This window comes from Equus caballus, unplaced genomic scaffold, assembly GCF_041296265.1.
Source record: "Equus caballus isolate H_3958 breed thoroughbred unplaced genomic scaffold, TB-T2T haplotype1-0000019, whole genome shotgun sequence".
NCBI lineage: Eukaryota > Metazoa > Chordata > Mammalia > Perissodactyla > Equidae > Equus > Equus caballus.
Genome location: NW_027222392.1, coordinates 472,069 through 485,452, shown reverse-complemented (window position 1 = coordinate 485,452; position 13,384 = coordinate 472,069). Strand labels below are relative to the sequence as shown.

Genomic DNA, 13,384 nt, shown 5'->3' with positions numbered 1-13,384 from the left:
TTGCCATTGTGACTGTGCCTCTCTACCATGTGAGTCAGAACTCTGGAGTTTCAAGGGAAAGAATCCAATTCAATTAAGACTGGCTTAATTCAATAAAATAATTTCTAAGGGCTTGTAGCTTGCACATCTAGACAGTAGTGGGGTAGATTTCAGGTGCAGCTGGATCCAGGAGCTTGAAGATGTCAGTCACGACAAACACATCAACTCTTTATGATCTGCCCCAGCTCTGATGGTTGAAAGCCCTGACTGGCCAGGTCAGGCCCCTGTCATGTGCCCACTCTTGGAGCCAGATAGATGTTGAGGGAATTCCTGACCCCCATGCCACTCCAAGCTACATGACTTGGAATAGATGGTTTTTAAATGGAGATCAAATAGGCGAATCAAAACAGATGACCACAGGCCCATCTTACGGACATGGGGTCTTCAGGACACCCTTCAACTGGGGAGAAGCTGCATTTGAAAATGTTCAGAATGACTTGAACCTTCCCATCAGTTATTTCCATTTCATGTACCTTCTAGAATCTAGGCTATCATTTTCAATGTTACAATGTTACAGGCTGGGGAAGGAGGGGATGTACTTGCCTGTTACATCCAAGATGTGGAGGCCACAGAGATAACAGCCTGTGCCTGGAACAGCCATAGGAACAATGCGTGGAAACTTCTTTGAAGCGTCATTTTAAATAACAGCATAATAGTCTGGTACTTTTTAAAGATTTTATTTTTCCTTTTTTCTCCCCAAAGCCCCCAGGTACACAGTCGTGTATTTTTAGTTGTGGGTCCTTCTAGTTGTGGCATGTGGGATGCCGGCTCAGCATGGTCTGATGAGCGGTGCCATGTCTGTGCCCAGGATTCAAAGTGGCGAAACCCTGGGCCACCAAAGCAGAGTGTGCGAACTTAACCTCTCGGCCACGGGGCCGGCCCCATTCCTTTTGTAACTTAATAAGAATGTTTGCCTCCTTTATGTATTCAACTACATAAGTCTAACATTTTTTTACCAAATGATTAAGCAATTATCTGCAAATTATTCTCCCCACAAACGTGAAATGCCACTTTTATCCGATTCTAAACTTCCGTATCATTATCTTTGATCTAATTCTAGACTCTCCAGTCTGTTCCATTGATCTGTGTATTCCTACGTCACCGGTTTGCTGTTGTAGAATACACAGCAGTATCTATTCAAAGCTCCTTCCCCCTCATTTTCCCCTCAAAATTCTCCTGTTTCTGGCATAACATTCGCACAGATGACAATTAGGAACTTGTCATCCGGGTCCAGAAAGTCCTATTGGGATTAAGATTGGAGAGGATGAAGACTTTCCATCCAGGATTTGGATATCTATTTTTTATTTATTCAAGTTTTTGCACACCTGTCAGGAAAATTTTATAACCTCATTAAAGAACAAAGAAAAAACTATTCTTCTGAAGTTCAGGTCATTCAACTCTGACCGCCTATTCTTTGCATATCCCTTTCATCGGATGACATTCTAGACTTTGCCTGGTTATTTATTTAATTCTTGGCACACATTTTTCCTCTCCGTCCCAGCCCCGTCGTCATCTGGGCTGGTTTCACTGGCCATGCCATGCATCTCAGACCTGGGACTCCCTCATCTCCAGTAACCTGACCCTCCACTCCAGCTCAGCCATCCACTGACCAAAGCAGCCTCCAGCTGGTCATCACGCTCACACTCTTCCACTCTAAGTTACTAATTCAAGCACACAAACTTCCTAAGCTTCCAATTCACTGCCTCAAATATTTTTATTACTATGCTCTTTCACTTCTTAGGTACCACCAGTTCAGTGTTTCCTGGAGCCCTCAGGGCCCATTCAAGAGAAAGAAATCACACAACTTATTTGAACAGAAACAATTTAATACTAAAAAGTGTTAACTGGTATTGAGAAAGGAACAGGCAAAATTCTAACCTTAAGGGAGGGTGCAACTGCAGGAAGCAGCTAGTACCACTAGAAAGGGGAAAACAAAGGGAAGAAGTTGGGCGTGTTGAATCATGGAAGCTTGGAGGAGGGCCCATGGGCCCAGGGCCCAAATCTCAGAGGAGGGGCACTGCTGGCTGCTGCGGCTGCCTTGGAGAGGGTGCCATGAAGCTGCTTCTGAGAGGCTGGAAGAGCTGCAAACTGGACTCAACTGCAGCTTCCAGAAGGAAGCGTCACTGACAACATGGTGAAGCATTGCAAGGGGGATGGTCACAGCAACAATGGGAACACGGGAATGAGCAAGGCCCTTCTCCCACCTTCAGCCTTGCAATCATCCTCTAGTGTTCTCTGTCTCTCTCTCTCCCTCTCTCTCTCTCTCTCTATTGGGACAGTCTAATAAGAAACCGGCTGGCCATGCAGAAATGTCATTTTCAGATTACCAGTCCCAGCTCCAGGTGAGTTTGAAGCTGGGGCAAGAACTTAATAATGAACCAACTCTGACTTTCTTTCCATCCATCATCCCGGCCTGCCTTCACTTGCTTGTCTGTCCAGCCTGGATTAACCGTCCAGCACTTCAGTTTACTCTCTGGCTGGTATCATAAACTCATTAGCTTCCAGAGAGCAGACTGGTATCACCGATCACCAGCCCAACACTGCCCGACATCTTACCACATTTCTCCAGGCAGCTCGTTTCCCCGCACTCTGCAGACTGCTTTAAATCTCTGCTCTTCTCAAACTTCCACCTCCCCTTTTTTCTTTTGCTAGCTTCTGCCTCAAAGATAGAAACTTCTTCTCAACTCTTTGCTAACAAGCCAATAACTGCACCCACCCCCACCCATCCTGTCTCCTCTCTCAGAAAGGTGGTGCTCTTCTGTGTGAGGCCATCACCTGCTCCTCTTTACTGCATCCCATTTGCTTCTTTCTGGGAATTTGAAGATTCACCTTTCCCCACTTGATTCTGTATCTTTGCTCTCTCCCTGTTTACCAGGTCCTTGCCTTTGGTGTTTCATAAATTTTAACTTTAGTCACTAATTTTTGAACAAATTACACTCAGCAAAATGGTAAAGCCACTTTAGAAAATAATTCGGGAGTTATTGTAAAAATAAACATACCATTATAATATAATTCAGCAACCCCACTCCTGGCTCTTTACCCCAGACAAAGGAGAACACGTACACACAGAAATCTGCGTGTGAATGTTGATTGCAGCTCTCTCTTCACAATCGTCAAAAACTGGAAATGATACAAGTGCCCTTTGGTGAATGCATAAAGAAACTGGTACGTCCATACAGGGGGGATACTGCTCAGCAATAAAAAGGAATGAATCGTTGAGACACACAACAATGTGGAGTAATCTGAAATGCATTTTGCCAAGGAAAAGAAGACAGACTCGGAAAGGGATTTACTGTGTGATTCCATTTACACGACATTTTGGAAAAGGTGACATTATAAGGACAGAAAAAAGATCAGCAATTGCTATCAGGAATTCTTTTGAAATTAGGTAGATAAGCCTTTTCCACTAAAAAAATGCTCACAAAAGGCTCTTTCGGATCTTACCCTCCCCTGCACGCTACTGCCACTGTGACTCTGACTTTCATAGCAAATTTTATCCAAACAGTTTGTCTACACCCATCTTTTCCACTCCCTCTCTTTCCATTCACTCCTCAAGCAACCTCACTCTTGCTCCAGCATTGTCAAACTCACTGAGCATTTCTCTGTACTCGTCTCTCTCATCCTTGCTCAGTAGCAGCCCCAAACAGTTGACTCTCCCCTCTTCACTCAGTTTAGGGAAGAGGCTTCCTGCCTAGACGGGGCAAAGTCAGACTCTACCCTTGAGTCGGCTCTGTCACTGCCCCAGCGTCTGCCACAGTTCATGCCACAGGCTAGGAATGAACCAGTGAACATTTCTGGAAAGGAGCTTTGGGACAAGTAACTAGAAAAGGTGGCACTATCCCAAGTTTTCAGAAAAATTCTGTTATCTCCACTGCCTTGCACTTTATGTTTCCTTGTAAAGACCTTCCTACCGTGTATCCTCAACCATGGAAGAACAAGACAAAAATGAATTGTAATTGCACAAAAACTCACAAGGGTCTCTTATATATTTATTTAAATTTTCCCCTCTAAATACATTTCCCAGAAGGATGGACTTCTTCTATTGAACCTTGAAGGAGACGCCTTTTCGTCCCTGGGACGGGTTCAGATTCTGGATTTGTTGCACGTTCTGTGTATCTTCTTTGAAACATTGGTGCTGAACCACCGAGCAGCAACATTACTCATTATCCTCAGGGTGTAAAGCAGTCGAAGAGTCATTAAGGACTCTCCATTTGGAAAGCAGCCACTGCCCAACAAAGGGCCTCTTCTTGCCTCAGCCAGGAGGAGAGGCACAGTCAGGGCCCTGGGGCCCTCTCTGACTCGAACCCGAGCATCACTGATGTCCTGGAGACTCCACTAAAGCAGGCGTACCCCTAATCTCACCCAGTGACAAAGCTGAAGCAGAAGTCTGCTGAAGTGCCAACAGTTTATTTTTATCTTTTCTTTAATAAGAACTTGGTAGGCTTTTCTTTGTTTTAGGACATGGGGCTACTATAGGGCAAGAAGGTGGAATTGGCTTAATCATGCAGCAGAGCCAATGGGATTTAAGGGACCTAAATATCCCCCCATCAGCCTATCTTCCATGCCTAAAATTCCACTGTGGAATATACATTAAGTACCTTATGACATTAAGGAGTTGTGACCTAAGAAAAACAATGAGAGGGAGGGAAAATTCATTGAACCTGACATACTAACTAGATCATACATGCAAAGTGCTCAGTACAGTGTCTGAAGGATAAAAAGGAGTCATAAATAGTAGCTGTTATTTCTATTACTAATAACTGCTGGACCGTTCACTAAGCCAATGTTTCTTGACCATCTACTTGGTGTTAGGATACCTTGCTAGATGTTGATAAATTGCCAGAATCTCTGTCTCAAAAGGCTCCTGTGATCAGGGCAAGAAACCCCTCAGATAAACAATTAGAATTCACCCTCACATGTGCTCTCTCTAATAGGACATTGAGTACCAGGTGGGAGTGCAGGAGGGAGCAGCCTGCGCTGCTTGTGCAGATGGGACACTGTGCAAGAGAGACGGGTCAGGAGGAACATTTAGGGCGCTGCCAGGTGAGAATGAGGGGAAGGGTGTACTGGGCTAAGACTGCATGCAAAAGGCAAGATGACATGAAAAAAAAGAAGGCAGGAAAACAGAGGAACAATAATGAGTTCAATGTGTTCAGAGCACAGATTTCATCAAGGGCTAGAGAAGAAAATGGGATTGGAAAAATATCCTAAAGGAGGAAGTGCTATGCCTGGTGAACGGACTTAACCCAGTAAGAAACATGGGTCCAAGTGCAGATTTTTAAGCAAGAACACAATAAAATCTACTGTTTGGAAAGACACATTCATTGATATCAAAGGACGGGGGTCAGCAAACTATGGCCTATGTGCCTAGTCCAGTCCTTTGTCATTTTATTTTCCAGCTCATGAGCTAAGGATGATTTTTGCATTTTCACACGGTCGAAAACCAATCAAAAGAATGTATTATGGCACAGGAAAATTAAATGCAATTTAAATTTCAGTGTCATCCATAAAGTTTTAGTGGAACACGGCCATGCTCATTTGTTTACACCTTGTCTATGGCCACTTTTGTGCTAAACAGCAGAGATCATTAAAAGTATTTACCATCTACCCTGCACAGAAGATGTCTGCCAGCCTCGGGTTAAAGGATATAGCTTAGAGCAGAGAGAGAAGAGAAGGCAGGGAAGCCAGCGTGAAGGGCAGAGGGAGAAGCTTCAGCCATGTTTCTCCAACCTGAGTCATGTACAAATCCCCCTCTGAAACTGCTCCAGGAGCTCTAGTGTCACTGGAATTACTTTTATTCAAACATAAATTAAATATTTACAAACAGACATCCTGGTAAAACTTCCTTATTCTTTTAGCTCTTACACAACTCTAAAACCAAAACAAACTTAAAAATCAAGTATAAACAAAACTACAAGACCAGTCCATTTCACGTTAACGTCCTTAATTTAAGGTGAGGGACGATGTCTTTCGGCTGCAACCAGATGTCTGCGTCGAGGTCCCAGGCCAGCCCCAGATTCATCTGAGTGTGAGTGCAGGTATCTGCTACCACGTCTGGGTGATGACAACGATCTCACAACCTTCTCTGGGTGCAAGCACTCCACACGCCTTCATTCACGTAGAATGGCGTTGGCAACATTTCTGTAAAGGGTCAGATAAACATTTTAGGCTTTGCAGGCCCCTGCTACAACCACTCAATTCGCCATCATAGCTCAAAAGCCCTCACAGACAGGCCATAAACGGGTGAGCACGGGTGTGCTCCAGTCAAACTTTACTGACAGAACAAGCAGTGACCAGAATTAGCTCAGAGGCTCTGGGTCAACCTTTGTTCCAGGGCAAAGTGGAAAACTGGTGGGATTTCTGTTCAGCTGTGGACACACCCTCGACAGGCCAGGAGACCGCTGTGGAAGGAGGAGTCACTGCCACAGCCACCCATCGGATGTATTCACAATGACAGGCTACACGCTGGACTGGGGCCACAAGCCTGGACAGCAGACAGCGTCACAGCACTATCACCTCTTCACTTCACATCTGTATTCAAACCAGCTCACAGCAAGAATGACTATCTTGCCACTTCCCTTGGCCCAGAATGGGGTTTCCACCCACCGGCCCTCAACCTCAGGAGGCTCAGAGATGCCTGCAGGTCCTCACCACTTGGTTCCTGCTGGGACATCCAGAAGGGCTGGGTAATTATGGACTTTGCACATTAGCCACCAGAGTCCAATGCATACTGACAGAGTCTGAGCGCCATGCCGTTATAGTGCTGAAACTCAAAACGCAGTAAGAAAGGAAACTTGGCAACAGTCTTTTTAATTTGGTACCTTTTTACCCACACTGCGAGGCATTTGGGATCAGAGTTCTGATTCTCTTTATGAAGCTCTTCTATATACAGAATCACAGCCTACCTTTAACTTGGAGCCTGACACTCTAGAGAATTTTATTATTATTATTACGCTTCAATTTTAGACAAAAAACACATTTTGAAAGAAAAAAGTGCCAAGAAATACTATAACTTGGATAAGAAACAGTTTCATTTATTAGAGTCTTTCTTGTAGGGAAGAAACCTTCCCCACACATGTCCCCTTACATGGCTACTCTTCTCTTCCCAAGACAGTCAATTCAGGGAAAAAAGAGGAATAAAATCTAACTCTGGGGGCCAGCCTAGTGGCATAGTGGTTAAGTTTGTGCACTCTCCTTCAGCAGCCTGGGGTTCACAGGTTCAGATCCCAGGAATGGACCTCCACATTGCTCACCAAGCCATACTGTGGCAGTGTCCCACATACAAAAAATGGAGGAAGACTGCCACAGATGTTAGCTCAGCGACAGTCTTCCTCAAGCAAAAAAGAGGAAGACTGGCAACAGATGTTAGCTCAGAGCTAGTCGTCCTCACAAAAAAAAAGAAAGAAAGAAAAGAAAAGGAAAAATCTGATTCTGGTGTGGGCGTATAAACTCGTCATCCTGGTGAACGGATGGATGGGTGGCTATTTACCAACCAGATGAGGAGGCTGAGTCCTCCAGTGAGGCTTCGGGTGTGTTCTCCTGGGTGTTCCTGGACAAACTGCACTCCATTGCTCACGACCATCCTTACACGGGCCAGGCTCTATGCCAGGCACTGGTTAATTAGAATGGAAGACAAGAGGGGCCTTGCCCTCAAGGAGATGGCACTGGAGTGGGCACCACCAGAGTCTTAGTTTTAGTTACATGCTTACTGTGTGCCAAGCACCATGCCAAGCGCTATACACACAATTTCTCTGGGAATACTAATGACACCCCCATTGAACAGACATGATCATCTTGTCTTTACAGATAAGAAAACTGAGACTCACAGAGGTTAAGTGACCTGATGAAGGACAGACAGCCAGTCAGCGGCAGAAGCAGGTTTCGACCCTGTGTGGCCTAATCTCGGAGCTTCTGTTCTTCCTCCTGCAGAAGCTGGACACCTAAACAGACAATTCCACAACATCCATTATCCTACAGCAGGGAGAGCTGAAGCAGGGGCTCTGGGGGCAGGGGACTTGTGAGGGTGGTGGGCTATTTAGAGTACTCTAGAACAAACTGATTAGGACACATGACTCATGGTTGGGACCTGAGCAAAGCCCAGCTTCTGAACCCAGTGGAGCACTTTGCTAAACATCCCACTTTAGAGCACTCGGGACTGTCTTGGAGGGAAATAAAACCACCAACCAGGCTTTCCTTCCAGAGATCCCCGTGGCTAACTGCCTCACCTCTTTCAAATCTGCTTTCAAACATCATCTTCACAAGAAGCTACTCAACCACCTTATTTAAGCTGTACCCTGACCCCTCACCATCGCTCGGATCTCTTTCCCTGCCCTCCTATTTCTCTGTTGCACTGTTTTCACCTTCCAACCTATGGTACTATGTAACTCACTTATTCACTACGTTTACTGCTTATTCTTATTGTTTACTACTCGAATCCTTTCTTTAGAACATAATGTCAACGACAGGAGGAACTGGTGTCTGTTTTGTTCACCACCAGATCCCAAGTCCCTAGAAGAGTGCCGTGTATACAGCAGGTGCCAATAATATTTGTTAAATTAATAAACGAGTGAAGGAGTGTTGAAAAACAGACTGCGGATGTAAGACTGGGCTGAATGAGTTTGGCAGCCCTTCCCAGCCCTGGCGTTCGGCTCCCACATACAGGAAAAGCATCCTTCCATTTGGGATTCAGGGACACTGGAAGCAAGTTCTCACCCGTCTAGATACATGACTGAGGTCTCACCGGGATTGTGCTTTCGAATGTGGATGAGACCTTCATGTTCAGTAAACTCTCATCCTTGGTCTCCCGTGCTTGTCTTCATTCTAGTCTTGTGCTCTCGTGACATGGGCAGTTAAAGAAGAGAATTTAGGGGTTGCCCTTTGACTGAGTGGTTAAGTTCATGTGCTCTGCCTTGGCAGCCCAGGGCTTCACCGGTTCAGATCCTGGGTGCGAACATAGCCCTGCTCATCAAGCCATGCTGAGGTGGCGTCGCACATGCCACAACAAGGGCTCAAACTAAAACATACAACTACGTACTGGGGGGCTTTGGGGAGAAGAAGGAAATAAATAAGTAAAAGAAGAAGACGAGAATTTAGTGCACACAGCAAAATCCCCCACATCTCAATGGCAGGCAGAACAAACTCTGTGATTTGAGTATTTTTGTGAAAATTCATAGGAGTGTCTTTGTGTCTGAATTAATATAATCTTAAAATTTACAAGAATCCAGTTTCCTTTTTATAAGGTTTCTATAACACATGTGTCAAGTGTCTAGTTTTGAAAGGACCTCCTAATTATTTCACTTACAACTTCCTCTGGGTTAATTATGGGAGTCTAAGAGTTGGACGAGGGGACAAGAGTAATACAGTTCTTGACATGCCATCTGAATGCAGGCTGAATGCGGTCTGTAACAAAGCCTTCCGGTTTTCCTTTTACTTATTATGTTGTCTTGTCCCCTTATCAGGGTGAGGAACACTCCACTTCTTTACAGGTTCAAACTGAATTCCAAATTCTGTCTGGAGCACATTTGGGTTTCTACCAGGCCCACTTTCTATTTCAATCCGAGGGGTGGGAGAGATGGAGGGTACCAAAATTTATTCCTGTGTGCTCAAATGTGATCAAACCTCGAGCTCTCACTTGACAGTTAATGTCAAAGAACAACTTTAGCGTCGTCTCTTTCGGTATTCATTCCTTTTTAACGCACATCCCTCTGGTTTCCAAAGCCAGAAAAATCTGCGGTTCATTCTAGATTATTCCCCCTGCCCTAACCCCTTCCCTGGCTATCATTTTGTCCTCAAGTTCTGCCAGTTTACATCTAAATATTTCTTGAATCCGTCCATTTCTCTCCATCCTCACTATGGCTGCCTCGATTATGGCTGCCACACTGTTCTGCTGCTAAGGTCCAAAATCTTGAATGAGGCCTGTAAATAGGGTGACCAATTCATCCAGGTTTGCCTGGGACTGTCCCAGTGTTAAATCTGAAAGTCTTACACGCCAGGACCCTCCCCCTGGTCCTGGCCAAACTGACACTGTTGGCACCCTCCCTGTAAGTCTTGGCAACTCTCTGCTTCCTCTGTTCACTGCAGCCCCACTCACCTTCTTCCAGTGACTTGGACTTTCTTACCTCAAGACCTTCACACGGGCTGGTTCTCTCCCTGGATTGCTTCTGCAGTCACTCTTTGTCTGGTTAACTCATCCTCCTCTCCCAGATGCTGGCTGAAATGCCACATCTTCAGATAGCCTTTCACGACCCAGCACCCAATCCCAAGTTAATTTCTGACCTTGCTCCAGCCTCTCGCTGTATTCTTTACTTTGCCTTCACATATCACAATTAGTGGATTATATTTTGTCTGTGTAGTTACATGTTTAAAGAAGCACTTTCTTCGTTAAAATTCAGCTCCTCAAAGGCAGACAACGTGTCTGTCTATACAGCTGTTTGTCCCCAACACCTTGCCCAGGACCTGGGAAGTATCGAGCCCTCTATAAATACACTTTCAATACATTTACTTTGTACATGTTTTCCTTTTCCCCTGATTAAACTTACAAGACCTCTTTCTATCCTCCCTCCATCCCTTCTTGCCTTTCTGGTCTCTTGCTGTCTCTCCTTTCTTGCTCTTTCTTTCTTTTCAAGAAACAACTCTTGGAATTAAGTGTTAATGCTACTGTTTTTATGATTTCTTGAACCAATATTTTCTGCTTTTATCAGTATTATTTCCTTCATCTAATTTTCTTAGGTATATTCTTTATTTTACTTTTTGAGCTCTCAGGCCCATTTGCCAGCTTTCTCTTCCTCCCACCTGCTTTAGCTAGACTGAGCCTGCACTTTTCCTCAAGAGACAGAGCTGTGTCACTTCGTCACTCTTTTGTCACCCGTTGTTTTCTCTGTGGGATATGCCCTTCGTTTACTAATCTAACAAATATTTAATGGCTACCTCCCCACCTTGTCTACTGAACTAATAATTCTTTAAGATCCAGCTCAGCTGTTCCTTGACTGTAACCCTTTCCTGCCTCCACCCCCACTGAGTTCATCCGCTGCTCTGTGCCACACCCGTACCTGGAGTGGACATCCGTTATAGTACTTACGTTGCGTTGTAACACTTTATTCATACTCCATCTTTCCCACTGAGCTCTGAGCTCCAGGATGACAGTGTCCGACCTCTGTGTCTATTTTGGAGGAGGCTGAGATTCTGGAGGAAAGGGACACACATAATTAGCATGGCTCTCTCTACAGCTTCATCCTCCTAAGAACTAAACAGACCTTCTAAAAAAAATACATAGAATAAGTCAACAGGAAAATAAGCAAGGAGATGAAGAGACAGAAAAAAATACTGAGTCAGGGACCATGTACATTTTCAACTTGATTAGATAATACCAAGGGAAATTTCTTTATTGGAGGAAAGAAGAAAAACAAGAGAGGGGCAAATACAAAAATGAATTTGATGTAGATAAGAGAGATTTTGAGAAAACTCACACTGATGGACTTGGTCCCCACAAAACATGATTTTGCCGAGTTTGGCAGTGGGGATGGAATACGGACCTTGATCAGAGTGGAACAGGTTTGGAGTACTTTAAGAATATGTTGTGGTCAACCAGTGAAGGATTGAGGACATCAGAACCATCAAAGGGCCAACTAGATAAAGAGCAAATAACTCTTGTGATTTTATTCGGTGCGGCCTCACATTCTAGATATTGAAGGGGGTCATGAGTGGCATGGCTGAGGATGGGAAGGCAGGGGTCATGGAAGTTCACAGAGGCAAGGGCATCAGGGATGCTCACGAGAACCAGCAAAGTGGCTAACCTTGGGGTGAAATAAGCAAGGCCAGAGAGGTGTGAGCACGGAGATCCTGAGCTAGACAGACAATAGGTTCCAGGGGAAAACAGAGCTGAAGAGGTGGAAGGAGAAGTCACTGTGATCAGTCGTGAGGATTTCAGAATTCACACTAGGTTTAGGGTAGGTCCACATCAGGGTTTCATCCTCTCGCTGGCCAATGACATGCTTTCATGCCATTTGATGGAAATGAAATACAAACTATGAGATAGTAAAAGAAGAAAACCGGCTAAAGAGTTTTTCAGTCCCTGCAGTGTCTATCAAATCCAATGCCAAGTACTATTCAGGTCTTATAACCTCCCTTGTTCCTGTGTTCTGGCTCCAGTCAGGACACCCCTGGGCCCAGAGCTCCTGAGGTTCATCTGGTGATGGGGCAGGTGTCAGAGCGACTGTCCTAGCTTTCACGGGAGCCTTTGTTCAGGGGCAGCAGGGAGAGAGGGGCCCCTCCTCTTTAATGGTGCTATCAGAACATAGGCTTCTTTGATCTTGTCTGGAATACTGATGGATAAAACTCTCTATGCATTTTATAGGAATATAAAACACAAACAAGAATGATTTTTAAACACATGAAGCTTTAAGCTACAGATTTGCAGACACATTTTCCCCTTCCTTATTGCCTATCTCTAGCCTTTCTGGGAGGAAACACACATCTTGGTGTTGCTTTCTTTAAAACAAGAGAAAGGAGTCAAAACAGTTAATCTCACATGCTTCCCATGATAGGGAAAAGGCAGCACACGCTGCTGTAGGGGAGACCTTGGGAGCAGAGCCAAAGTAGAGGATTTTCCCAATGGGTCCCCATAATGATGCTCTTGGAGGAGGAGAGACTCAGAGTCACCCAAAGGTCCAAGGCGAGGCCAGGCCCATGAAGGATTCAAGTGGATGGAAGTCATGGTCACATCCCGTGAGGAGCCCAAGGAATCATAGCCAGAAGATAAGGGGTGGAGGTGGCCCTGAGGTTAATGACAGGAGAAGACATAAGAAGGATAAACGTACAGGGGCCTACGGTCAAGGTTGGAAACTTCAGCAACTAAGATGGTGGTGTCATAAACAGAAAAGAAAGATGCAGAGAGAAAAGCAAACCTGCACTGGAAATAAGGAATCGGCGGAACTAGTCTGCCTGAGACTATCAGGACACGGCTTCTTCAACTGCGGGTGCGAGAAGCTGGGAAAATCAGAGAGGGGATCACAACCCTGATCACCTTCAAATTCCAATTTAACAGAACCCAAGCTCCATCTTCTTCCTAAGACAGCACATCAGTGCCTCTGTATCCTTAATTGTGCATCTGGAAAATAGATTCTAAAGCAGCCATTGTGGTGGCTGACATGGAGGGCCTACAGTAATCATGTGACAGCTGTGAGAGCTTTGGTCTTGCAGACCCTCAAACACCTGCCATGTCTTTCCCCCACCTCTGCCCTTCTGTTGGGCAACATTCACAGTTGGAAAGATTTAAATCCCTTCATGTGAGTTACTGCACACATGCCAAGTAGATGCTCAGTGGTCACCTCGTTCACTCACCATCTGC

At 45.0% G+C, this 13,384-nt stretch overlaps 1 protein-coding gene across 5 annotated transcripts in view; it reads right to left on the bottom strand.

Moving 5' to 3' along the window:
• Window positions 1–5,816: 5,816 nt before the first annotated feature.
• Window positions 5,817–13,384, bottom strand: part of LOC102149614 (ATP-binding cassette sub-family D member 2-like) — a 58,385-nt gene continuing 50,817 nt past the window's right edge. For 2 of the 5 annotated variants that reach the window (XM_070259355.1, XM_070259352.1), the window contains 4 exons: window positions 11,117–11,220; window positions 8,780–10,249; window positions 7,866–7,979; window positions 5,817–6,180 (listed from right to left, as the gene is read on the bottom strand). Coding sequence is in view for 4 of the 5 variants with exons in the window: in XM_070259352.1 (XP_070115453.1) it covers window positions 11,137–11,220 (84 nt within the window). In the remaining variant the exon portion in view is untranslated. Of the gene's footprint in view, window positions 6,181–7,865; window positions 7,980–8,779; window positions 10,250–10,556; window positions 11,221–13,384 lie in introns of those variants that run through there. The other 3 variants (XM_070259354.1, XM_070259353.1, XM_070259351.1) reach the window with 2 other exon arrangements.